The following is a 27,881-nucleotide window of genomic DNA, read 5'->3' on the forward strand; positions in this document are numbered from 1 at the left end:
GAAGATGAGAAGGCACCAAGCCCAATCAAAGATGACGAGAAGGTGCCGAGCCCTCTAGAGGACGATGAGAAGGCGCCAAGCCCTATCAAAGACGTTGAGAAGGCGCCAAGTCCTATTAAACAAGTTGAGAAGGCGCCGAGCCCTGTCAAGGACGACGAGAAGGCACCAAGCCCTGTCAATGATGATGAAAAAGTGCCAAGCCCTGTCAAGGACGACGAGAAGGCACCGAGCTTAGTCAAGGACGATGAGAAGGCACCAAGCCCAATTAAAGAAGATGAGAAGGCACCAAGCCCAATCAAAGAAGATGAGAAGGCGCCAAGTCCTATTAAAAAAGATGAGAAGGCGCCGAGCTCTTTCGAAGACGATGAGAAGGCGCCAAGCCTAGTCAAAGATGTTGAGAAGGCGCCGAGCACTGACAAGGACGATGAGAAGGCACCAAGCCTAATAAAAGAAGATGAGAAGGCACCGATCCATGTCAAGGACAATGAGAAGGCACCAAGCTCAATCAAAAAAGGTGAGAAAGCGCCCAGCCCTGTCAAGGACGTTGAGAAGGCACCAAGCTTAATCAAAGACGACGAGAAGGCGCTGAGCCCTCTCAAGGACGATGAGAAGGCACCATGCCCAATCAAAGATGTCGAGAAGGCGCCGAGCCCTATCAAGGAAGATGAGAAGGCACCAAGCCCTGTCAAAGACGACGAGAAGGCACCAAGCCCAATCAAAAAAGGTGAGAAAGCGCCCAGCCCTGTCAAAGACGTTGAGAAGGCACCAAGCTTAATCAAAGACGACGAGAAGGCGCCAAGCCCTCTCAAGGACGATGAGAAGGCACCAAGCCTAGTCAAAGAAGACGAGAAGGCACCAAGCCCTATCGAAGTTGTTGAGGAAGAACCAATGCACATCACAGGTGATCAGAAGGCATCAAGCCCAATCAAAGATGTTGAGAAGGCACGGAGCCCTGTCAAGGACGATGAGAAGACACCAAGCCAATTAAAAGAAGATGAGAAGGCACCGATCCATATCAAGGACGATGAGAAGGCATCAAGACTAATCACAGAAGACGAGAAGGTGGCAAGCTTATTCGAAGTTGTAAATAAAGAACCAATCCACATCACAGGTGATCAGAAGGCGCCGAGCCCTGTCGAAGACGATAAGAAGGTGCCAAGCCCAATCAAAGAAGTTGAGAAGGTGCCAAGCTCTATCAAGGAAGATGAGAAAGAGCCAAGCCCAATCAAAGAAGACGAGAAGGTGCCAAGCCCTATTGAAGAAGAACAAAAGACGCCAACCCTAATCAAAACTCTTAAGAAAGAGCCAATGCCTATCAAAGAGGGTGAGAAGGTGTCAGTTCCTATCAAAGATGATCAGAAGGCAACAAGCCTTACGGAAGAAGTTGAGAAAGCTCCAAAACCAATAGATCTTGATGAGAAAGTAACAAGCTTAACTCACCTTGATGACATCAAAATTCAGTCATTTGATCAAACAGAAGAAGAGAGGACAATGAAGAAACTGGTTGAAAGTAGTTTTACAAGTGCCGTAACAACCACTACTTCAGAGGACGTAATTACACATAAAGACCTGGTTTCGACGTTTTTGGATATGGAACGACAACTGATCAGCAGTACAAAAACAACCCTATCTAGTCAACTTGAACAGATAATACCAAGCTATACCGAAATTAAAGAGAAGGAACCGGTGCCAATCAAAGATGATCTGAAGGAAACCAGTCCTATCAAGGACGATAAGAGCATCCCAATACCCATTAAACAAGATGAGAAAGCGCCAAGCCCAATCAAGGAAGACGAAAGGGCGCAAAGCCCTATCGAAGTTGTTGAGAAAGAACTAATACACATCACAGGTGATCAGAAGGCACCGAGTCCCCTTAAAGTTGGCGAGAAGGCTCTGAGCCCTGTCAAGGACGATGAAAAGGCACCAAGCCCAATCAAAGATGATGAAAAAGCGCCAAGCCCTGTCAAAGACGTTGAGAAGGCACTAAGTCCAATCAAAGAATATGAGAAGGCACCAAGTCCTATTAAACAAGAAGAGAAGGCGCCGAGCCCTGTCAAACACGTTGAGAAGGCACCAAGCCCAATCAAAGATGTCGAGAAGGAACCGGTGCCAATCAAAGATGATCTGAAGGAAACCAGTCCTATCAAGGACGATAAGAGCATCCCAATACCCATTAAACAAGATGAGAAGGCGCCAAGCCCAATCAAGGAAGACGAAAAGGCACCTAGCCCAATCGAAGTTGTCGAGGAAGAACCAATGCACATCACAGGTGATCAGAAGGCACCAAGCCCAATCAAGGAAGATGAGAAGGCGCTGAGCCCTGTCAAGGACGATGAGAAGGCGCCAATCCCAATCAAAGAAGACGAGATGGCACCAAGCCCTATCGAAGTTGTTAAGGAAGAACCAATGCACATCACAGGTGATGAGAAGGCACCAAGCCCAATCAAAGATGTTGAGAAGGCGCCGAGCCCTGTCAAGGACGATGAGAAGGCACCAATACCAACCAAAGATGACGACAAGGCGCCGAGCCCTGTCAAGGACGATGAGAAGGCACCAAGACCAACCAAAGACGACGAGAAGGCGCCGAGCCCTGTCAAGGACGATGAGAAGGCACCTAGCCCAATCGAAGTTGTTGAGGAAGAACTAATGCACATCACAGGTGATCAGAAGGCACCAAGCCCAATCAAAGATGTCGAGAAGGGGCCGAGCCCTGTCAAGGACGATGAGAAGGCACCAAGCCTAATAAAAGAAGATGAGAAGGCACCGATCCATGTCAAGGACGATGAGAAGGCACCAAGACCAACCAAAGACGACGAGAAGGCGCCGAGCCCTGTCAAGGACGATGAGAAGGCACCTAGCCCAATCGAAGTTGTTGAGGAAGAACCAATGCACATCACAGGTGATCAGAAGGCACCAAGCCTAATAAAAGAAGATGAGAAGGCACCGATCCATGTCAAGGACGATGAGAAGGCACCAAGCCTAATCAAAGAAGATGAGAAGGCGCCGAGCCCTGTCAAGGACGATGAGAAGGCACCAAGCCCAATCAAAGATGATGAAGAAGCGCCAAGTCCTATTAAACAAGATGAGAAGGCGCCGAGCCCCGTCAAGGACGACGAGAAGGCACCTAGCCCAATCGAAGTTGTTGAGGAAGAACCAATGCACATCACAGGTGATCAGAAGGCACCAAGCCCAATCAAAGATGATGAAAAAGCGCCAAGCCCTGTCAAGGACGATGAGAAGGCACCAAGCCCTGTCAAGGACGATGAGAAGGCACCAAGCCCAATCAAAGAAGACAAGAAGGCACCAAGTCCTTTTAAACAAGATGAGAAGGCGCCGAGCCCCGTCAAGGACGACGAGAAGGCACCAAGTCTTATCAAAGAAGATGAGAAGGCAACGAGTCCTGTCAAGGACGTTAAGAAGGCACCAATCAAAGATGACGATAAGGCGCCGAGCCCTGTCAAGGACGATGAGAAGGCACTAAGTCCAATCAAAGAATATGAGAAGGCACCAAGTCCTATTAAACAAGATGAGAAGGCGCCGAGCCCTGTCAAGGACGTTGAGAAGACACCAAGTCCAATCAAAGATGACGAAAAGCCGCCGAGCCATGTCAAGGACGATGAGAAGGCACCAAGCCCTGTCAAAGACGACGAGAAGGCACCAAGCCCAATTAAAGAAGATGAGAAAGCGCCGAGCCCTGTCAAGGACGTTGAGAAGGCACCAAGCCCAATCAAAGATGACGAGAAGGCGCCGAGCCCTGTCAAGGACGATGAGAAAGCACCAAGCCCAATCAAAGAAGACGAGAAGGCACCAAGTCCTCTTAAACAAGATGAGAAGGCGCCGAGCCCTGTCAAACACGTTGAGAAGGCACCAAGCCCAATCAAAGATGTCGAGAAGGAGCCGGTGCCAATCAAAGATGATCTGAAGGAAACCAGTACTATCAAGGACGATAAGAGCATCCCAATACCCATTAAACAAGATGAGAAGGCGCCAAGCCCAATCAAGGAAGACGAAAAGGCACCTAGCCCAATCGAAGTTGTTGAGGAAGAACCAATGCACATCACAGGTGATCAGAAGGCACCAAGCCCAATCAAAGATGATGAAAAAGCGCCAAGCCCTGTCAAGGACGTTAAGAAGGCACCAATACCAACCAAAGATGACGACAAGGCGCCGAGCCCTGTCAAGGACGATGAGAAGGCACCAAGACCAACCAAAGACGACGAGAAGGCGCCGAGCCCTGTCAAGGACGATGAGAAGGCACCTAGCCCAATCGAAGTTGTTGAGGAAGAACCAATGCACATCACAGGTGATCAGAAGGCACCAAGCCCAATCAAAGATGTCGAGAAGGCGCCGAGCCCTGTCAAGGACGATGAGAAGGCACCAAGCCTAATAAAAGAAGATGAGAAGGCACCGATCCATGTCAAGGACGATGAGAAGGCACCAAGCCTAATCAAAGAAGATGAGAAGGCGCCGAGCCCTGTCAAGGACGATGAGAAGGCATCAAGCCCAATCAAAGATGATGAAAAAGCGCCAAGTCCTATTAAACAAGATGAGAAGGCGCCGAGCCACGTCAAGGACGACGAGAAGGCACCTAGCCCAATCGAAGTTGTTGAGGAAGAACCAATGCACATCACAGGTGATCAGAAGGCACCAAGCCCAATCAAAGATGTCGAGAAGGCGTCGAGTCCTGTCAAGGACGATGAGAAGGCACCAAGTCCTATTAAACAAGTTGAGAAGGCACCAAGCCCAATCAAAGATGACGAGAAGGCGCTGAGCCCTGTCAAGGACGATGAGAAGGCACCAAGCCCAATCAAAGAAGACAAGAAGGCACCAAGTCCTCTTAAACAAGATGAAAAGGCGCCGAGCCCCGTCAAGGACGACGAGAAGGCACCAAGTCTAATCAAAGAAGATGAGAAGGCAACGAGTCCTGTCAAGGACGTTAAGAAGGCACCAATCAAAGATGACGATAAGGCGCCGAGCCCTGTCAAGGACGATGAGAAGGCACAAAGCCCAATCAAAGAAGACAAGAAGGCACCAAGTCCTCTTAAACAAGATGAGAAGGCGCCGAGCCCTGTAAAGTACGTTGAGAAGACACCAAGTCCAATCAAAGATGACGAAAAGCCGCCGAGCCATGTCAAGGACGATGAGAAGGCACCAAGCCCTGTCAAAGACGACGAGAAGGCACCAAGCCCAATCAAAGAAGATGAGAAAGCGCCGAGCCCTGTCAAGGACGTTGAGAAGGCACCAAGCCCAATCAAAGATGACGAGAAGGCGCCGAGCCCTGTCAAGGACGATGAGAAGGCACCAAGCCCTGTCAAGGACGATGAGAAGGCGCCAAGTCCTATTAAACAAGATAAGAAGGCGCCGAGCTCTATCAAGGATGATAAGAAGGCACCAAGCCTAATCAAAGAAGATGAGAAGGCGCCGAGCCCTGTCGAGGACGTTGAGAAGGCATCAAGCCCAATCAAAGAAGACGAGAAGGCACCAAGTCCTCTTAAACAAGATGAGAAGGCGCCGAGCCCTGTCGAGGACGTTGAGAAGGCATCAAGCCCAATCAAAGATGACGAGAAGGCACCAAGCCCTATCGAAGTTGTTAAGGAAGAACCAATGCACATCACAGGTGATGAGAAGGCACCAAGCCCAACCAAAGATGACGAGAAGGCACCGAGCCCTGTCAAGGACGATGAGAAGGCATCAAGCCCTGTCAAGGACGATGAGAAGGCACCAAGCCTAATCAAAGAAGATAAGAAGGCGCCGAGCCCTGTCAAGGACGTTGAGAAGATATCAAGTCCAATCAAAGATGACGAGAAGGCGCCGAGCCCTGTCAAGGACGATGAGAAGGCACCAAGCCTAATCAAAGAAGACGAGAAGGCGCCGAGCCCTGTCAAGGACGTTGAGAAGACAACAAGTCCAATCAAAGATGACGAGAAGGCGCCGAGCCTTGTCAAGGACGATGAGAAGGTACCAAGCCTAATCAAAGAAGATAAGAAGGCGCCGAGCCCTGTCAAGGATGTTGAGAAGATATCAAGTCCAATCAAAGATGACGAGAAGGCGCCGAGCCCAATCAAAGATGACGGGAAGGCGCCGAGCCCTGTCAAGGACGTTGAGAAGGTATCAAGTCCAATCAAAGATGACGAGAAGGAGCCGGTGCCAATCAAAGATGATCTGAAGGAAACCAGTCCTATCAAGGACGATAAGAGCATCCCAATACCCATTAAACAAGATGAGAAGGCGCCAAGCCCAATCAAGGAAGACGAAAAGGCACCTAGCCCAATCGAAGTTGTTGAGGAAGAACCAATGCACATCACAGGTGATCAGAAGGCACCAAGCCCAATCAAAGATGATGAAAAAGCGCCGAGCCCTGTCAAGGACGTTGAGAAGATATCAAGTCCAATCAAAGATGACGAGAAGGCGCCGAGCCCTGTCAAGGACGATGAGAAGGCACCAAGCCTAATCAAAGAAGATGAGAAGGTGCCGAGCTCATTCAAAGACGATGAGAAGGCACCAAGCCTAATCAAAGAAGACGAGAAGGCGCCGAGCCCTGTCAAGGACGTTGAGAAGACAACAAGTCCAATCAAAGATGACGAGAAAGCGCCGAGCCTTGTCAAGGACGATGAGAAGGCACCAAGCCTAATCAAAGAAGATAAGAAGGCGCCGAGCCCTGTCAAGGATGTTGAGAAGATATCAAGTCCAATCAAAGATGACGAGAAGGCGCCGAGCCCAATCAAAGATGACGGGAAGGCGCCGAGCCCTGTCAAGGACGTTGAGAAGGTATCAAGTCCAATCAAAGATGACGAGAAGGTGCCGAGCTCTATCAAGGACGATGAGAAGGCACCAAGCCTAATCAAAGAAGATAAGAAGGCGCCGAGCCCTGTCAAGGACGTTGAGAAGGTATCAAGTCCAATCAAAGATGACGAGAAGGCGCCGAGCTCTGTCAAGGACGATGAGAAGATATCAAGTCCAATCAAAGATGACGAGAAGGCGCCGAGCCCTGTCAAGGACGATGAGAAGGCACCAAGCCTAATCAAAGAAGATGAGAAGGTGCCGAGCTCATTCAAAGACGATGAGAAGGCACCAAGCCTAATCAAAGAAGATAAGAAGGCGCCGAGCCCTGTCAAGGACGTTGAGAAGACAACAAGTCCAATAAAAGATGACGAGAAGGCGCCGAGCCTTGTCAAGGACGATGAGAAGGCACCAAGCCTAATCAAAGAAGATAAGAAGGCGCCGAGCCCTGTCAAGGACGTTGAAAAGATATCAAGTCCAATCAAAGATGACGAGAAGGCGCCGAGCCCTGTCAAGGACGATGAGAAGGCACCAAGCCTAATCAAAGAAGATGAGAAGGTGCCGAGCTCATTCAAAGACGATGAGAAGGCACCAAGCCTAATCAAAGAAGACGAGAAGGCGCCGAGCCCTGTCAAGGACGTTGAGAAGACAACAAGTCCAATCAAAGATGACGAGAAGGCGCCGAGCCTTGTCAAGGACGATGAGAAGGCACCAAGCCTAATCAAAGAAGATAAGAAGGCGCCGAGCCCTGTCAAGGATGTTGAGAAGATATCAAGTCCAATCAAAGATGACGAGAAGGCGCCGAGCCCAATCAAAGATGACGGGAAGGCGCCGAGCCCTGTCAAGGACGTTGAGAAGGTATCAAGTCCAATCAAAGATGACGAGAAGGTGCCGAGCTCTATCAAGGACGATGAGAAGGCACCAAGCCTAATCAAAGAAGATAAGAAGGCGCCGAGCCCTGTCAAGGACGTTGAGAAGGTATCAAGTCCAATCAAAGATGACGAGAAGGCGCCGAGCTCTGTCAAGGACGATGAGAAGATATCAAGTCCAATCAAAGATGACGAGAAGGCGCCGAGCCCTGTCAAGGACGATGAGAAGGCACCAAGCCTAATCAAAGAAGATGAGAAGGTGCCGAGCTCATTCAAAGACGATGAGAAGGCACCAAGCCTAATCAAAGAAGATAAGAAGGCGCCGAGCCCTGTCAAGGACGTTGAGAAGACAACAAGTCCAATAAAAGATGACGAGAAGGCGCCGAGCCTTGTCAAGGACGATGAGAAGGCACCAAGCCTAATCAAAGAAGATAAGAAGGCGCCGAGCCCTGTCAAGGACGTTGAGAAGATATCAAGTCCAATCAAAGATGACGAGAAGGCGCCGAGCCCTGTCAAGGACGATGAGAAGGCACCAAGCCTAATCAAAGAAGATAAGAAGGCGCCGAGCCCTGTCAAGGATGTTGAGAAAATATCAAGTCCAATCAAAGATGACGAGAAGGCGCCGAGCCCAATCAAAGATGACGGGAAGGCGCCGAGCCCTGTCAAGGACGTTGAGAAGGTATCAAGTCCAATCAAAGATGACGAGAAGGTGCCGAGCTCTATCAAGGACGATGAGAAGGCACCAAGCAGCCTAATCAAAGAATATGAGAAGGCGCCGAGCCCTGTCGAGGACGTTGAGAAGGCATCAAGCCCAATCAAAGAAGATGAGAAGGCACCAAGTCCTATTAAACAAGATCAGAAGGCGCTGAGCCCCGTCAAGGACGATGAGAAGGCACCTAGCCCAATCGAAGTTGTTGAGGAAGAACCAATGCTCATCACAGGTGATCAGAAGGCACCAAGCCCAATCAAAGATGTTCTGAAGGCACCGAGCCCTGTCAAGGACGATGAGAAGGCACCAAGCCCTGTCAAGGACGATGAGAAGGCACCAAGCCTAATCAAAGAAGATAAGAAGGCGCCGAGCCCTGTCAAGGACGTTGAGAAGATATCAAGTCCAATCAAAGATGACGAGAAGGCGCCGAGCCCTGTCAAGGACGATGAGAAGGCACCAAGCCTAATCAAAGAAGATGAGAAGGTGCCGAGCTCATTCAAAGACGATGAGAAGGCACCAAGCCTAATCAAAGAAGATAAGAAGGCGCCGAGCCCTGTCAAGGACGTTGAGAAGGCACCAAGCCTAATCAAAGAAGATAAGAAGGCGCCGAGCCCTGTCAAGGACGTTGAGAAGATATCAAGTCCAATCAAAGATGACGAGAAGGCGCCGAGCCCTGTCAAGGACGATGAGAAGGCACCAAGCCTAATCAAAGAAGATGAGAAGGTGCCGAGCTCATTCAAAGACGATGAGAAGGCACCAAGCCTAATCAAAGAAGATAAGAAGGCACCAAGCCCTGTCAAGGACGATGAGAAGGCACCAAGCCTAATCAAAGAAGATAAGAAGGCGCCGAGCCCTGTCAAGGACGTTGAGAAGATATCAAGTCCAATCAAAGATGACGAGAAGGCGCCGAGCCCTGTCAAGGACGATGAGAAGGCACCAAGCCTAATCAAAGAAGATGAGAAGGTGCCGAGCTCATTCAAAGACGATGAGAAGGCACCAAGCCTAATCAAAGAAGATAAGAAGGCGCCGAGCCCTGTCGAGGACGTTGAGAAGGCATCAAGCCCAATCAAAGAAGATGAGAAGGCACCAAGTCCTATTAAACAAGATCAGAAGGCGCTGAGCCCCGTCAAGGACGATGAGAAGGCACCTAGCCCAATCGAAGTTGTTGAGGAAGAACCAATGCTCATCACAGGTGATCAGAAGGCACCAAGCCCAATCAAAGATGTTCTGAAGGCACCGAGCCCTGTCAAGGACGATGAGAAGGCACCAAGCCCTGTCAAGGACGATGAGAAGGCACCAAGCCTAATCAAAGAAGATAAGAAGGCGCCGAGCCCTGTCAAGGACGTTGAGAAGATATCAAGTCCAATCAAAGATGACGAGAAGGCGCCGAGCCCTGTCAAGGACGATGAGAAGGCACCAAGCCTAATCAAAGAAGATGAGAAGGTGCCGAGCTCATTCAAAGACGATGAGAAGGCACCAGGCCCAATCAAAGAAGACGAGAAGGCGCCAAGCCCTATCGAAGTTGTTGAGGAAGAACCAATGCACATCACAGGTGATCAGAAGGCATCAAGCCCAATCAAAGATGTTGAGAAGGCACCGAGCCCTGTCAAGGACGATGAGAAGACACCAAGCCAATTAAAAGAAGATGAGAAGGTACCGATCCATATCAAGGACGATGAGAAGGCATCAAGACTAATCACAGAAGACGAGAAGGTGGCAAGCTTATTCGAAGTTGTAAATAAAGAACCAATCCACATCACAGGTGATCAGAAGGCGCCGAGCCCTGTCGAAGACGATAAGAAGGTGCCAAGCCCAATCAAAGAAGTTGAGAAGGTGCCAAGCTCTATCAAGGAAGATGAGAAAGAGCCAAGCCCAATCAAAGAAGACGAGAAGGTGCCAAGCCCTATTGAAGAAGAACAAAAGACGCCAACCCTAATCAAAACTCTTAAGAAAGAGCCAATGCCTATCAAAGAGGGTGAGAAGGTGTCAGTTCCTATCAAAGATGATCAGAAGGCAACAAGCCTTACGGAAGAAGTTGAGAAAGCTCCAAAACCAATAGATCTTGATGAGAAAGTAACAAGCTTAACTCACCTTGATGACATCAAAATTCAGTCATTTGATCAAACAGAAGAAGAGAGGACAATGAAGAAACTGGTTGAAAGTAGTTTTACAAGTGCCGTAACAACCACTACTTCAGAGGACGTAATTACACATAAAGACCTGGTTTCGACGTTTTTGGATATGGAACGACAACTGATCAGCAGTACAAAAACAACCCTATCTAGTCAACTTGAACAGATAATACCAAGCTATACCGAAATTAAAGAGAAGGAACCGGTGCCAATCAAAGATGATCTGAAGGAAATCAGTCCTATCAAGGACGATAAGAGCATCCCAATACCCATTAAACAAGATGAGAAAGCGCCAAGCCCAATCAAGGAAGACGAAAGGGCGCTAAGCCCTATCGAAGTTGTTGAGGAAGAACCAATGCACATCACAGGTGATCAGAAGGCACAAAGCCCAATCAAAGAAGATGAGAAGGCGCCGAGCCCTGTCAAGGACGATGAGAAGGCACCAAGCCAAATAAAAGAAGATGAGAAGGCACCGATCCATGTCAAGGACGATAAGAAGGCACCAATACCAACCAAGGATAATGAGAAGGCGCCGAGCCCTGTCAAGGACGTTGAGAAGGCACCAAGCCCAATCAAGGAAGATGAGAAGGCGCTGAGCCCTGTCAAGGACGATGAGAAGGCGCCAATCCCAATCAAAGAAGACGAGATGGCACCAAGCCCTATCGAAGTTGTTAAGGAAGAACCAATGCACATCACAGGTGATGAGAAGGCACCAAGCCCAATCAAAGATGTTGAGAAGGCGCCGAGCCCTGTCAAGGACGATGAGAAGGCACCAATACCAACCAAAGATAATGAGAAGGCGCCGAGCCCTGTCAAGGACGTTGAGAAGGCACCAAGCCCAACCAAAGATGACGAGAAGGCGCCGAGCCCTGTCAAGGACGATGAGAAGGCACCAAGCCCTGTCAAGGACGATGAGAAGGCACCAAGCCCAATCAAAGAAGATGAGAAGGCGCCAAGCCCAATCAAAGAAGACGAGAAGGCACCAAGCCCTATCAAAGTTGTTAAGGAAGAACCAATGCACATCACAGGTGATGAGAAGGCACCAAGCCCAACCAAAGATGATGAGAAGGCGCCGAGCCCTGTCAAGGTCGATGAGAAGGCAACAAGACCTGTCAAGGACGATGAGAAGGCACCAAGCCCAATCAAAGAAGATGAGAAGGCGCCGAGGCCTGTCAAGGACGATGAGAAGGCACCAAGCCCAATCAAAGAAGATCAGAAGGCACCAAGCCCTATCGAAGTTGTTAAGGAAGAACCAATGCATATCACAGGTGATGAGAAGGCACCAAGCCCAACCAAAGATGACGAGAAGGCGCCGAGCCCTGTCAAGGACGATGAGAAGGCACCAAGCCCAATCAAAGAAGACGAGAAAGCGCCAAGCCTAGTCAAAGAAGACGAGAAGGCGCCAAGCGCTATCGAAGTTGTTGAGGAAGAACCAATGCACATCACAGGTGATCAGAAGGCACCAAGCCCAATCAAAGATGTTGAGAAGGCGCCGAGCCCTGTCAAGGACGATGAGAAGGCACCAAGACCAACCAAAGACGACGAGATGGCGCCGAGCCCTTTCAAGGACGATGAGAAGGCACCAAGCCCTGTCAAGGACGATGAGAAGGCACCAAGCCCAATCAAAGAAGATAAGACGGCGACAAGCACAATAAAAGAAGATGAGAAGGCACCGAGCCCTGTCAAGGATGTTGAGAAGGCACCAAGCCCAATCAAAGATGACGAGAAGGCGCCAAGCCCTGTCAAGGACGTTGAGAAGGCACCAAGCCCTGTCAAGGACGATGAAAAGGCAACAAGCCCTGTCGTGGACGACGAGAAGGCACCAAGCCCAATCAAAGAAGATGAGAAGGCGCCAAGCCCTGTCGAAGTTGTTGAGGAAGAACCAATGCTCATCACAAATGATCAGAAGGCGCCAAGCCCAATAAAAGAAAATGCGAAGGCACCGAGCCCTATCAAGGATGTTGAGAAGGCACCAAGCCCAATTAAAAAAGATGAGAAGGCGCCAAGCCCTGTCGAAGTTGTTGAGGAAGAACCAATGCTCATCACAGATGATCAGAAGGCACCAAGCCCAATCAAATATGTTGAGAAGGCGCTGAGCCCTGTCAAGGACGATGAGAAGGCACCAAGCCAAATAAAAGAAGATGAGAAGGCGCCGATCCATGTCAAGGACGATGAGAAGGCACCAAGCCCAATCAAAGAAGATGAGAAGGCACCAAGCCCTGTCAAGGACGTTGAGAAGGCACCAAGCCCAATTAAAGAAGATGAGAAGGCGCCAAGCCCTATCGAAGTTGTTGAGGAAGAACCAATGCTCATCACAGATGATCAGAAGGCACCAAGCCCAATCAAAGATGTTGAGAAGGCGCCGAGCCCTGTCAAGGACGATGAGAAGGCGCCGAGCCCAATCAAAGAAGATGATAAGGCGCCAAGCCCAATCAAAGAAGATGAGAAGGCACCAAGTCCTATTAAACAAGATCAGAAGGCGCTGAGCCCCGTCAAGGACGACGAGAAGGCACCTAGCCCAATCGAAGTTGTTGAGGAAGAACCAATGCTCATCACAGGTGATCAGAAGGCACCAAGCCCAATCAAAGATATTGAGAAGGCGCCGAGCCCTGTCAAGGACGATGAGAAGGCACCAAGCCAAATAAAAGAAGATGAGAAGGCGCCGATCCATGTCAAGGATGATGAGAAGGCGCCAAGTCCAATCAAAGATAATGAGAAGGCGCCGAGCCCTGTCAAGGACGTTGAGAAGGCACCAAGCCCAATCAAGGAAGATGAGAAGGCGCCGAGCCCTGTCAAGGACGATGAGAAGGCGCCAAGCCAAATAAACGGAGATGAGAAGGCGCCGATCCATGTCAAGGACGATGAGAAGGCACCGAGCCCTGTCAAGGACGTTGAGAAGGCACCAAGCCTAATCAAAGATGTTGAGAAGGCACCAAGCCCAATCAAAGAAGATGAGAAGGCGCGAAGCCCAATCAAAGAAGATGAGAAGGCGCGAAGCTCAATCAAAGAAGATGAGAAGGCACCAAGTCCTATTAAAGATGTTGAGAAGGCACCAAGCCCAATCAAAGAAGATGAGAAGGCGCGAAGCCCAATCAAAGAAGATGAGAAGGCACCAAGTCCTATTAAAGAAGATGAGAAGGCGCCAAGCCCTATCGAAGTTGTTGAGGAAGAACCAATGCTCATCACAGATGATCAGAAGGTACCAAGCCCAATCAAAGATGTTGAGAAGGCTCCGAGCCCTGTCAAGGATGATGAGAAGGCGCCGAGCCCAATCAAAGAAGACGATAAGACGCCAAGCCCAATCAAAGAAGATGAGAAGGCACCAAGTCCTATTAAACAAGATCAGAAAGCGCTGAGCCCCGTCAAGGACGACGAGAAGGCACCTAGCCCAATCGAAGTTGTTGAGGAAGAACCAATGCACATCACAGGTGATCAGAAGGCACCAAGCCCAATCAAAGATGTTCTGAAGGCGCCGATCTCTGTCAAGGACGATGAGAAGACACCAAGCCCAATCAAAGATTATAAGAAGGCGCCAAGCCCTGTCAAGGACGTTGAGAAGGCACCAAGCCTAATCAAAGATGTTGAGAAGGCACCAAGCCCAATCAAAGAAGATGAGAAGGCGCCAAGCGCAATCAAAGAAGACGAGAAGGCGCCAATCCCAATCAAAGAAGATGAGAAGGCACCAAGTCCTATTAAAGAAGATGAGAAGGCGCCAAGCCCTATCGATGTTGTTGAGGAAGAACCAATGCTCATCACAGATGATCAGAAGGCACCAAGCCCAATCAAAGATGTTGAGAAGGCGCCGAGCCCTGTCAAGGACGATGAGAAGGCGCCGAGCCCAATCAAAGAAGACGATAAGACGCCAAGCCCAATCAAAGAGGATGAGAAGGCACCAAGTCCTATTAAACAAGATCAGAAGGCGCTGAGCCCCGTCAAGGACGACGAGAAGGCACCTAGCCCAATCGAAGTTGTTGAGGAAGAACCAATGCTCATCACAGGTGATCAGAAGGCACCAAGCCCAATCAAAGATGTTCTGAAGGCGCCGAGCCCTGTCAAGGACGATGAGAAGACACCAAGCCCAATCAAAGATGGCGAGAAGGCGCCGAGCCCTGTCAAGGACGATGAGAAGGCACCTAGCCCAATCAAAGATGATGAAAAAGCACCAAGCCCTATCAAGGACGTTGAGAAGGCACCAAGCCCAATCAAAGATGACGAGAAGGCGCCGAGCCCTGTCAAGGACGATGAAAAGGTACCAAGCCCAATCAAAGAAGACGAGAAGTCGCCAAGTCCTATTAAACAAGATGAGAAGGCGCCGAGCCCCGTCAAGGACGACGAGAAGGCACCTAGCCCAATCAAAGATGATGAAAAAGCACCAAGCCCTATCAAGGACGTTGAGAAGGCACCAAGCCCAATCAAAGATGACGAGAAGGCGCCGAGCCCTGTCAAGGACGATGAAAAGGTACCAAGCCCAATCAAAGAAGACGAGAAGTCGCCAAGTCCTATTAAACAAGATGAGAAGGCGCCGAGCCCCGTCAAGGACGACGAGAAGGCACCAAGCCTAATCAAAGAAGATGAGAAGGCACCGAGTCCTGTCAAGGACGTTAAGAAGGCACCAATCAAAGATGACGATAAGGCGCCGAGCTCTATCAAGGACGATGAGAAGGCACCAAGTCTAATCAAAGATGACGAGAAGGCACCGAGCCCTGTCAAGGACGACGAGAAGGCATCAAGCCCAATCAAAGAATATAAGAAAGCGCCGAGCCCTGTCCAGGACGATGAGAAAGCACCAACTCATATCGAAGAAGATGACAAAGCACCGAGCCTAATCGAAACTGTTGAGAAAGAACCAAAATCAATTTATCTTGATAAGCAAGATACAAGCCTGGGTCACCTTGATGCCATCAAAATTCAGTCATTTGATCAAACAGAAGAAGAGAGTACAATGAAGAAATTGGTTGAAAGTAGTTTTACGAGTGCCGTAACAACCACTACTTCAGAGGACGTAATGACACATAAAGACCTGGTTTCGACGTTTTTGGATATGGAACGACAACTGATCAGCAGTACAAAAACAACCCCATCTAGTCAACTTGAACAGATAATACCAAGCTCTACTGATATTAAAGACCAGGAACCAGTGCCTATCAACGATGTTCTGAAGGAACCGAGTCACATTAAGGACGATGAGAAGGCACCAAGCCTAATCAAAGACGAGGAGAAGGCATCGAGCCTTATTATAGGCGAAGAGAAAGTACCAAGCCCAATCAAAAAAGACGAGAAGGTGCCAAGCGCAATCAAAGATGTCGAAAAGGTACCAATTTCTATCAAAGACAAAGCAAAGGCGTCAAGCCCAATCGAAGTTGTTGAGAAAGAACCAATGCACATCACAGGTGATCAGAAGGCACCAAGCCCAATCAAAGATGTTGTGAAGGCGCCGAGCCCTGTCAAGGACGATGAGAAGGCACCAAGCCCTGTCAAGGACGATGAGAAGGCACCAAGACAAACCAAAGATGACGAGAAGGCGCCGAGCCCAATCAAAGAAAACAATAAGGTGCCAAGCCCAATCAAAGAAGATGAGAAGGCACCAAGTCCTATTAAACAAGATCAGAAGGCGCCGAGTCCTGTCAAGGACGACGAGAAGGCACCTAGCCCAATCGTAGTTGTTGAGGAAGAACCAATGCACATCACAGGTGATCAGAAGGCACCAAGCCCAATCAAAGATGTTCTGAAGGCGCCGAGCCCTGTCAAGGACGATGAGAAGGCACCAAGACCAATCAAAGAAGATGAGAAGGCACCAAGTCCTATTAAACAAGATGAGAAGGCGTCGAGCCCCGTCAAGGACGACGAGAAGGCACCTAGCCCAATCAAAGATGATGAAAAAGCGCCAAGCCCTATCAAGGACGTTGAGAAGGCACCAAGCCCAATCAAAGATGACGAGAAGGCGCCAAGCCCTATCAAGGACGATGAGAAGGCACCAAGTCCTATTAAAGAAGATGAGAAGGCGCCAAGCCCAATCAAAAAAGACGAGAAGGCACCAAGTCCTATTAAACAAGATGAGAAGGCGCCGAGCCCCGTCAAGGACGACGAGAAGGCACCAAGCCTAATCAAAGAAGATGAGAAGGCACCGAGTCCTGTCAAGGACGTTGAGAAGGCACCAAGCCCAATCAAAGAAGATGAGAAGGCGCCAAGTCCTATTAAACAAGATAAGAAGGCGCCGAGCTCTATCAAGGATGATGAGAAGGCACCAAGCCTAATCAAAGAAGATGAGAAGGCGCCGAGTCCTGTCGAGGACGTTGAGAAGGCATCAAGCCCAATCAAAGATGACGAGAAGGCGCCGAGCCCTGTCAAGGACGACGAGAAGGCATCAAGCCCAATCAAAGAATATAAGGAAGCGCCGAGCCCTGTCCAGGACGATGAGAAAGTACCAGCTCGTATCGAAGAAGATGACAAAGCACCGAGCCTAATCGATACTGTTGAGAAAGAACCAAAATCAATTTATCTTGATAAGAAAGATACAAGCCTGGGTCACTTTGATGCCATCAAAATTCAGTCATTTGATCAAACAGAAGAAGAGAGTACAATGAAGAAATTGGTTGAAAGTAATTTTACAAGTGCCGTAACAACCGCTACTTCAGAGGACGTTATTACACATAAAGACCTGGTTTCGACGTTTTTGGATATGGAACGACAACTCATCAGCAGTACAAAAACAACTGTATTTAGTCAACTTGAACAGATAATACCAAGCTCTACTGATATTAAGGACAAGGAACAAGTGCCTATCAACGATGTTCTGAAGGAACCGAGTCACATCAAGGACGATGAGAAGGCACCAAGCCTAATCAAAGAAGAGGAGAAGGCATCGAGCCTTATCATAGGCGAAGACAAAGTACCAAGCCCAATCAAAAAAGACGAGAAGGTGCCAAGCGCAATCAAAGATGTTGAAAAGGTACCAATTTCTATCAAAGACAAAGGAAAGTCGTCAAGCCCAATCGAAGTTGTTGAGAAAGAACCAATGCACATCACAAGTGATCAGAAGGCACCAAGTCCTTTCAAGGTTGACGAGAAGGCGCCAAGCCCAATCAAAGATGATAAGGCACCAGTATATATAAAAGATGATACCGAGGCGCCAAGCCCCATTAAAGATGAACAGAAACCACTAGTCTCTGCCAAAGACGATGAGAGCGCACCTGTTTCTGTCGAGAAAGCCGAGAAGGCACCGAGCCCTGCAAAAGATGAGGAGAAGGCACCAAGTCCTATCAAGGTTGACGAGAAGGCTCCAAGCCCTGTCAAAGATGATGAAAAGGTAACAGTTTCTATCAAAGACAAAGCAAAAGCGCCAAGCCCGATCGAAGTTATTGAAAAAGAGCCAATGACCATTAAATTGGATGAGAAGGTGCCGAGCTCTATCAAAGGTGATGACAGGGTGCCAGTTTCTATCAAAGACAAAGCAAAAGCGCCAAGCCCGATCAAAGTTGTTGAAAAAGAGCCAATGACCATCAAAACGGACGAGAAGGTTGCGAGCTCTATCAAAGGTGATGAAACGGTGCCAGTTTTTACCAAAGACGAAGAAAAGGTGACAAGCCAAATCGAAGTTGTTGAAAAAGAGTCAATGCCCATCAAAATCGATGAGAAGGTGCCTAGCCCTATAAAAGACGACGAGAAGGCGCCAAGCCCTATCAAGGTTAACGAGAAGGCTCCGAGCCCTGTCAAAGATGATGAAAAGGTACCAGTTTCTATTAAAGACAAAGCAAAAGCGCCAAGCCCGATCGAAGTTGTTGAAAAAGAGCCAATGCCGATCAAAACGGATGAGAAGACGCCGATAGATGACACCATGGTGCCAAGTCCCATCAAAGATGAACAGAAGCCACCAAGCCCTGTCAAAGGCGATGAGAGCGCACCTGTTTCTATCGAGAAGGCACCGAGCCCTGCAAAATTTGATGAAAAAGTACCAGTTTCTATCAAAGACGAAGAAAAGACACCAAGCCCAATTGAAGTTATTGAGATAGAACTAAAGCCCATCAAAAAGGATGAGAGGGTGCGAAGCCCTGTCAAGGTTGATGAGAAGGCACGAAGCTTTATCAAAGACTATGAGAGCGCACAGGTTTCTACTAAAGATGATGATAGGGTACCAATGACTATCAAAGATGATGAAAAGACACCAAGCCCTATCAAAAGTGATGAGAAAGCATCGAGTCCTATCAAAGGTGATGAAAAGGAACGAATGCCCATCAAAGAGGATGAAAAAACACTAAGCCCAACTGAACTAGTCATAAAAGTGCCTACGCAAACCAATGATGTTGGCAAAGCTACAATTCCTATAAAAGATGCTGAGAAGACACCAGTGCAAATTAAAAATGTGGACAAGTTACATAGCTCTACCGGAGATGAGGAGAAGAAACCAACTCCTCTCAAAGATCAGGTGAACGAGCCACTCCCACTGCCTGTGAAGTCAGATAAGCATCTACTAAAACAAATCAATGAGAAGATCGTTGCTTCTGAAGAGCTTCCTGAAAATACACAAAGCCTACTCTACGAACAAAAGTCTGAAACAAAAACAAAACCATTAGTTTCAAATAAGCAAACGTCCCATGGAAGAGATGGAAGTGAAACATGTTACAAAGAGAATGGCTTCGCTTTGCACGATGATACACCAACGTTTGTTGAAGAATCAACGAAGTTGGACCTGTCTTTGATGAAACTAGATTTCGGTCCAGATAAAATTGTATCTAAGGAAAAGACGACATCAAAATCAACCAACGACATCAAATCTGATGTCACTGCGGCTAAGGATAAAACAAGTGTGGAAAAGTCATCTGAGCACCTAGATGCTACGAAAAAAGGGTCTGCTTCAGAATTAGAGCTATTAAAGGACAATACGACTTCTGAAAATGATTCCTTAACTCAATTTTCTGACATGAAACGAAAAACAACCGATACAATACAAAAAATTAGCTTTACCGCATTTGAAAAAACGTCATCGCTACAAGAAGGTGAAAAGTCTATGAGTGCTGATAAAATTGAACTTCTCACTGAAGCAGCAGAAAAAACAGCTTCACTTAAATTGAAAGATTCTATTGAACTAAGTTCCAAAGAGGCATTGACGAAATCGGTTTCGACTGACTCAGAAAAATGTCAAGACAAAGAAATTCATAAGATTGAAACTGAAATATTCTATGAGAAACCAGCTTATTATCATTCAACTGGAGATGAAGTCACAAACAAAATAACAAATGGTACACAAAAAAAAGTTACCACCATCGATGATTTCTCTTTACCTATTCTACAGTCTGAAGTATCTCTCAGCAATGTTCCCGCAGAAGAACGTGATCAAGAGAGAGAAAGGCAGGCCGATGGAGTGAACGATAAAGAATTGGCTCCAAAAGAACTGAAGATTATTTCTAGGTTGGAAATTGATTCAGAAAAACAAGACGACAAGGTAAAAGGCATTGAAGAAATTTGTGTTCATGCAACAGAATCAGAACTAGATATTATGCGAAATTATAATGAGGAGGATTCTAATTTTAGTAAAAAAACAATCACAAAAAAGAAGGTCCCAGTTCAATTAAGCGAACAGATAGAGATAGTGGGAAAAGATAAAATCCTGCCAGAATTCGATGAATCAAACCAACTTCCAAAACCAGTAAAAATTATTGATAAAAAAGAAAAAACAATTGCAAAAAGCACATTAGATATCATTTCTGACCCACTTGATGTAAAGCAAGTACGTTTAGAAAAAGATATTTCTAGTTCCGATTCATGTTTCGTCGATGGTGTGAAACAAAAAGTAAATAAAATTGATGAAACAGATATTAAGCAAGTGGATCTTGAAAACCTCGAAAAGGCTGTTAGCTCTGACACGACGGACAAAATTGTTCCCAGTTCCACGGATAGTAAAGGAAAAGCACCCGAAAAATCTGATGATAAATTACCAAGTTCAATAATATCCGACCCGAAGGAGCCAAGTCCCAACAAGTTTGATTCGGTGGTACTAAGCGCAGATAAGCCTGATAAGGAAACACCTAGCTTAGAGAAACCTGATCAAAAAGCATCTAAGCCAGAACAATCAATACCCGATGGCCAGAAATATAGCCATGATAAAGCTCCGCAAAAGGAAGCAACAGTGAAGGATTTGACATATGAAGAACAAGGTGTTGACGAATCACTAACTGAATCTAAAGTAACCACGATCAAAAAATTAGTTAAAGAAAGACCACTTCTGTCCGAAACAGAATCCACACAAAAGGTACAAGACTGTCACACTTCAAATGTATTGGTACGTGAGGGTAGTTCCGAGGATGTTTCTAAGGATATTAGTCTGGAAGAAAAACATAGCTTTGAAACTAGTGAAAAAAAGACTGTTAAGCTTGATGCTGATTCACTTCTTATGGAAAGCAGTAGTACTGTTTTAGATTCTGTTCAACACACTCAAGAAACAGAGTCGTTCACATTATTCCCAGAATCAAAATCTAAATATGAAAGCAAAATATTAACAAGGACTGAACTCGGGTCTTCAAAGGAAGAAATTGCATTTTCAGAGACATCTGATTCTGGTGTACATAGCATTTTAATGGATGTCGATCACACAGCATCCGGTTCCGATGAACCTTGGGTTGATCAATTAACAAAACATAGTGCTGTCCGCCTAATGGAATCTATTAATAAAGCTTTCGAGATGGAAACTGTACAGCAAGGTATTAAAGTAGAAAATATTGAACCTTTGGTTGCAAGGCCAGATATCGAAAGGATGTCTACTCCGCCCACAGTACCTGTCAGTCCACTGCCTAAAACTCCTAGTAACTTCCAAGACATCAAAATATCTGATGGAATCCAAAGCGAAGTTACATACGATAAATCGGAAGATAGTGAAGAAACAATAACCAAAGTAGTACACGTTGGTGAAGATGTTCTGACACAAAAAATATCTACGTCAACAGAAAAAGTTCCCAAATTACCTAAATCCTCCGTCGAAACTGATGATGACTCAGACGCCATAGCTCTCATACAGACAGTAGGCAAAATTCAAACTGAAACCGACACGGTCACTAAAATAATCAAAGAAGGTGAAAATGTTGTAACGCAAACAATAACAACGGTTACAACAAAAGAAATAATTTCTAGAGAAGACGGGACACCGCAGAACATCAAAACAACAATTGAAACAACAACACTAAGTAAGGGGCAAGACGGATCAACAACTACAACAAAAGATACAGAAACTCTAGTTTCGGAATGTTCGTCAAGTCTTAGATCTACATCTCAGTTGGACATGTACTCAACGGAGAGCCGATCGGACTATACTGAAACTACTGAAAAATCGGATACATTAGGTAGTTTCCAACTGAAATTTACTAGTGAGAAAGAACAGGATGCATCAAGAACTCTTGTTGGCGAAGTCGACGAGTTAGATGACAATATTGAGGACACCATAATTGACACTGACGTCAGCAAGAGGATTATAAAAGAAAATAATATTGATATAGTTGAAACGATCACTACAATTACCAAAAAAGAAACTGTTAGAATTGATGATAGCAAAAAAATATTAAGGACAACAATTGAAACCAATGTTACAAAGGAGTACCCAGACGGTTCAAAAGATGTCCAAAGAAACGTTGATGTCAAAACTGAAGAATTAATCATGGATTCTACAACAAACCTCGATAAAATACTAACAAATTTTACCATCTTCGGTGAACCAGAGGAAAGTATTACAACAAAAACGGAAGAAATTAAACAAGAAGATTTTATTATCAAACGAACAATAGTCACTAGGATTATCAAAACAAAATACGCTGATAAAGATGGGATACCGCGGAAAATAAAGACGTTTACATCTGTTACAACCACTGACGCTTATCCCGATGGATCGGCTCGCACTAAAGTAAATTCTAACACTACCTTGACCGAAATCAATGATGAGATAGCTTCGAATTACGAACTACAAGGTTTTACTGTAATTGAAGACAAAGTTGTCGAAAGAAACGTCCAAGATAAATATGTAGTCATTAATGGTAAAAATGTATTACAAACGATAACAATAACTACAACGAAAGAGTTATTAACAAATAAAGATAAAATAAAGAAAAAGATTAGAACCACTGTCGAAACGGTGACAGAAACACACCTTCCTAATGGCATGACTGAAGTCACCAGAGATTTGAAGGTCTCAATTTCTGATCATAGTCATGAAAGCTTCGATGAAGCATTCGATGGTTTCGTCCAATCCACTGAACCTCTAATTGAGACATCAGTGACTGAAGATTCTATTGAAGAAAACGGAGAGAAAATAAAAAGGAAAACCTACACTACAACTACTATTAAGAAATACGTAAATGCGTTAAAACGTATAGAAAGAACTCAAACAATTGTCAAAGTTGTTACTGAAGATGAGCATCTTGATGGTTCGGTCATAACTAAGACAAGTGAAAAGGTGTCTTTGGTCGATGATATCGTGGACAAAATTCAAAATGGACATCTTGATAGGAATGAGACGGAAGATTCATTCAAAAAGCCAGAACGTCAGGATGACAAAGTACTAGGTCAACAAGCGGAAAAAGTAGAAGATGACGGTGACCTTCTGATCCAGGAATCTAAAATTGATGCAGCTCTAAAAGATTTAACTCCTACTGACGAACCAGAGGTGACTGAAACGACAAGCATAGAAGAAATCAAAGAAAAAGATTTCATCATCCATAGAGAAATTATCACAAGAATAGTGAAAATCAAATACGCTGATAAATCAGGGATGTTGAAAAAATTGAGGACTACGACGACAGTTAAAACAACTGATAAGTATCCTGATGGTAGTGCAAGAACACAAACAGAAAGTAATACTACCCTTACAACGATAGGCACCGGTGAGTCTGATGAAGATTTAGAAGGATTTATACCTGCAGGCGAGCCGCGGCAAAGTATTAAAACACAAATAAATTCTATGATTGAAAACAACATCGAAGTTTTGAGGAAAGTTACAGTTACAACGGTTGAACATGAGTTTATCAACATGCAAAGAAAAATTAAGCGACTCAAGACTATTGTAAAAACAGATATAGAAGACCAACATCCAGACGGTTCTGTATTTTCAAAGACAAGTGAAAAGGTTTATATTGTAGATGAAAATCTGGTGTCTTTAAACGACAGTGACATTGCTGTATCTGAAACAGCAAACATTGAAAAAGCTCTTGAAAATCTGACAGCAGAAGGTAAAGTAGAAGAGACAGAATCCACTCAGACAGAGGAAGTCAAAGAAAATCATGTTATAATCAAGAGAACTATCGTAACTCGCATAGCAAAGACAAAATATGTAGACGATGAAGGAATTGTTAGAAAAATCAAAGTGGTGACGATGATCACAACTACGGATCAATATCCAGATGGTTTGATTCGTACTAATGTCGAAACCAGCACTTCAGTTAAGGAAATTGATGAATCAAAGGTCGAATTTGATATCCAAAAGGCGGAAAGCTCTTACCTAAAATCATCACCAGTAAAAGAGGAAGTGACCCCTGAAGATGAAAAAATAAAGATAGCGCTCAAAGATTTAGTACCGTTCGACGAACCTGAAGTGATAGAGACATCGGAAACACAAGAAATTGTAGAGAAAGAAACAATCATTCGCCGACTCATCGTCACTAAGATAGTCAGAATAAAATATGCTGATAGCAAAGGAGTTCTAAGAAAACTTAAAGAAACCACCACGATTACGAAAACGGATACCTACCCTGACGGTTCCTCGCGTACTGGAGTAGAGAGCAGCACAGTACTCTCCGATATAAATCACGATGAAGTAGACATTGTAGGGGAAAACCTAGATGGATTTGAAGAAGCAGGTGAACCAAAAGTACATACAACTACTGAAATTGATGTAATCACTGAGAACGGTATCCTAATTACACGAAAAACTACAACAACCACAATAGTTAAAGAATTCCATAATTTCACAAATAACATCATGCTAACAAAAACGACTGTGAAAACTGCAATAGCAGATGAATATCCAGATGGATCCATTATAACTAAAACAAGCGAAAAAGTATCTCTCACTGAAGAAACTCTTTATACACAGCAGGACGAAGAAGACTCAGTCGAGAGAAATAAAGTCGTAGCTGCTCTTCAACACCTTACTCCTGCTGACAAGCCAGAGGTGTCGGAAACGACTAGAGTAGAAGAGATCAAAGATGGAAAACACGTTATAAAGAGAAATATATTGACTAAAATCGAAAAAACAAAGTATTGTGATAAAGAAGGTAAAATTATAAAACAGAAAACTGTTACAACTGTTACCACTGCTGATCACTATCCTGATGGCTCGATTCGTACAACTGTAGATACTAGTACATCTGTGAGTGATATGCAATTAGACGATATGCCTCAGACACAAGCTTTGGATGAATTTACTAATTTAGAAGACAAATCAGTCAGTGTACGAACTGATGAAAATTTGACGGTTAGAGATGGTAAAGAAGTAAAGCAAATAATAACGACAACAACTACTAAAGAAGTATTGGCATCGGCAGATGAATCTAAAAAGAAAATTCGAACGACAACTGAAGTCATTACTGAGACGAAACTCCCGACAGGAGTGACTGAAGTTACAAAAGATGTCAAAGTTTCAGTCGCTGATTATGGCGTAGAAATGTTTGATGAAAATCTTACCGGATACACAGAAGTTGGCGAACCAAAGGAACACACAACTATGGAAACAGAGCATATTAAAAGCAACGGCCTCGATATCATTAGGAAAATAGCAGTAACAACTATTCGACAAGAATATGAGAATACTTCGATTAGATCCCGAAAAATAAAAACTAATGTTAAAACGGTAGTTGAAGACGAATACCCTGATGGAACTGTTATAACTAAAAAAAGCGAAAAAGTGTCTATTGCTGACGTTTTTTTGAAAACTCCAGCTGCAGAAACTGAGGCAGATGATACTGAGCATCAAGACTCCTATATAGATGACAATGAAATCGTAGAAGATACAACAGAGGAATCTGACGTCAAAAATGAAACGATTCAACAGGGATCTTTAATAATTAAACGAATAATAACCACGAAAACTAAACGTGAAACATTGGCTAGTAATGATGTAAATGTCAAACGCGTTAGAACTACTGTAGAAACTGTGACGGTTGATGAATACCCTGACGGTTCGACAGAGACCACTAAGGATGTGAAGATCACCATTTCTGAATTCCAGAAAACATCGGGCAGCGACTTGCAGGCCGCACTACAAGGACTCAACCCTACTGGTAAAATTAAAACATCTGTTGATAAGAAAACAAATGTTATAATGGAAAGCGGAATGAGAATAACGCAGACTATTACCACCTATGTTACCAAAGAAGAACTAAAAAATGATAATACAAATGAAATCGCAGTCAAAACTGTTACAGAAACTATTACGGAGAACGCTAAAGACGATGGTACTGTTGAAACTACTAAAGACGTTCGAACACAAATCACATACCTGCCTATTGGCACCGGGCTTGACGATTGGTCTCCAGAAGAGCTAGAGGAAATCGAAAAGCAACCAGTGGCCCAAGAAGAAAAACCAAAAGTAGAAGATCTCCCACTTAAACTAAAACCAGAGACCAAAGTTGAAAGCAAACAGAAAAAGCAGCGGTCACCTGTAGGCGAAATTACCACTGAAACGGATACATATACGAAAATAGTCAAAGAAGGTGAAAATGAAATTACACAAACTATAACTGTGGTGACAACCAAAGAGGTGATCAGTCCAGAGAAAATCAAAATAACGGTCGAAACTACGACAGTCAGTAAGGGTAGCGACGGGGTTATTAAAACAACCAAATCAACTAAGACTACCATTTCGGAAATCAAAGAAGAATACGAAGAGATAATCGACACTGGTGAAAGTGAGAAATCTTTTTCGAAACTTTCATCTAAGACTGGCGACATGAGGAGTTCGTCCGCTGCAAGTGACGATTTAGATCACCCAGGTACGTCTTCCCCATCAGACATCAGTTCCAGGGGTTCAAGAGCTGCTACGCATTTTTGGGGTACGGAAAGTAGTGGTATTTATTACAGTGACGACGACGGACAAGCTAGTCCCAGCAGTACTAAGTCACAGATTGCGCATTCTCCACGATCAAATCTTAGCTTCGAGTTAGATGCTAAACAGCTTCAACAACTTGACGACAAGGATATGGATACCGCATTACATAAAGACCCAATGTCCTCCTCAATTTATGGACAACTACCAGAAGATGATTCCTGTGCGTCTTCGTCTCATTCAGACGTTAAAAGTGTAGTTGAGAAAAGTGTTACGAAAAAGACAGAAGAATTCTTGACACAGGAGAAACTTAAATCAGATGTTGTAGTGCTCAAGAAATCAGATGCTACCTTCTTGAAGGAGGCCGATGAACACTTTGAGAAAGCTATCGAAGAACATAAGAAGGTGAGTGGTTCTGATGTAATCTCAAGTATCACAGCCAAATACGAACTTGACACACGGTCCCGCTCAAGTTCAAGCAAAACGACATCAAAAGAAGAAAGCATTACGTTGAAAGACATTAAAACCGAGACTAAAAAATCCACTGAAACATCTTCTAGTCACAGCAAAAAGTCTTCGACGGAAAGATTTGAACAAAGCAGTAAAACTTTTGACAAAGATCCGATCGAGTCTTGGGGGAAACCTCTCGGCCTACCTAGTCCGATTATGCCGCCAAATCAGCATGACAGCAAAAGTACTCCGAAAAAACAAAATCCCAGCTCTACAATTTTGAACAAGAATAAACTAAACCAAGAGAAAAGCAAAGAAGCTAAGAGAGCGTCAGAGTCTCCTAGCAAGAAGAAGACGCCAGCTCCAGTCTACATGGAGCTAACTTACGTTCCTCATCACGGCAACTCATATTACTCTGCCGTGGAATTCTTCAAACGAGTCCGCGCACGTTATTATGTTTTCTCCGGAACTGAACCTTCGAAAGAAATTTACAACGCCCTTCTTGACGCCAAAAAGACTTGGGAGGATAAAGATTTGGGTGAGTAACATTAAATAACACTATTTTCTCTTATTTTCCCACAATTTTTCCTCTTTATTCCTTTTCTCACGCCCACTATTTTCTTTAATGAGGTATTAATGTTTTTTTACTGGTGATAGGGATACGTCTTATGCAGTTAGCCAAAACGAGTTAGATACCACTACGGCAGTATATTTTGGTTACGAAGCAACGCTGTGTTCCGGCTTGGGGTAAAACCGTTGTTATAAAATGCAATTGAGACCTACAACCTCATGTCTCGAAGTGAATGACGGTATTCGCGTTGTGATTTCTATGGGATTCACTATCTACTTAACACAAGGAGGTCTTGAGCTCGTTCACCAAAAAAATGAAAAAAAAAAGTACCGTAATCAAATGAAGACAAAAT

General features: G+C 45.2%; 1 protein-coding gene across 2 annotated transcripts in view; it reads left to right on the forward strand.

The window, feature by feature from the left end:
• Positions 1 to 27,881, forward strand: part of LOC101744170 (titin) — a 181,978-nt gene that overhangs the window by 151,619 nt on the left and 2,478 nt on the right. The window contains exons 9-10 of one of the 2 annotated variants that reach the window (XM_062674756.1): positions 17 to 15,961; positions 15,992 to 27,496. In XM_062674756.1, the coding sequence (XP_062530740.1) occupies positions 17 to 15,961; positions 15,992 to 27,496 (27,450 nt within the window). Of the gene's footprint in view, positions 1 to 16; positions 27,497 to 27,881 lie in introns of both variants that reach the window. The other variant, XM_062674755.1, reaches the window with a different exon arrangement.

The sequence above is a fragment of the Bombyx mori genome, chromosome 21, assembly GCF_030269925.1.
Source record: "Bombyx mori chromosome 21, ASM3026992v2".
Classification (NCBI taxonomy): Eukaryota; Metazoa; Arthropoda; class Insecta; order Lepidoptera; family Bombycidae; genus Bombyx; species Bombyx mori.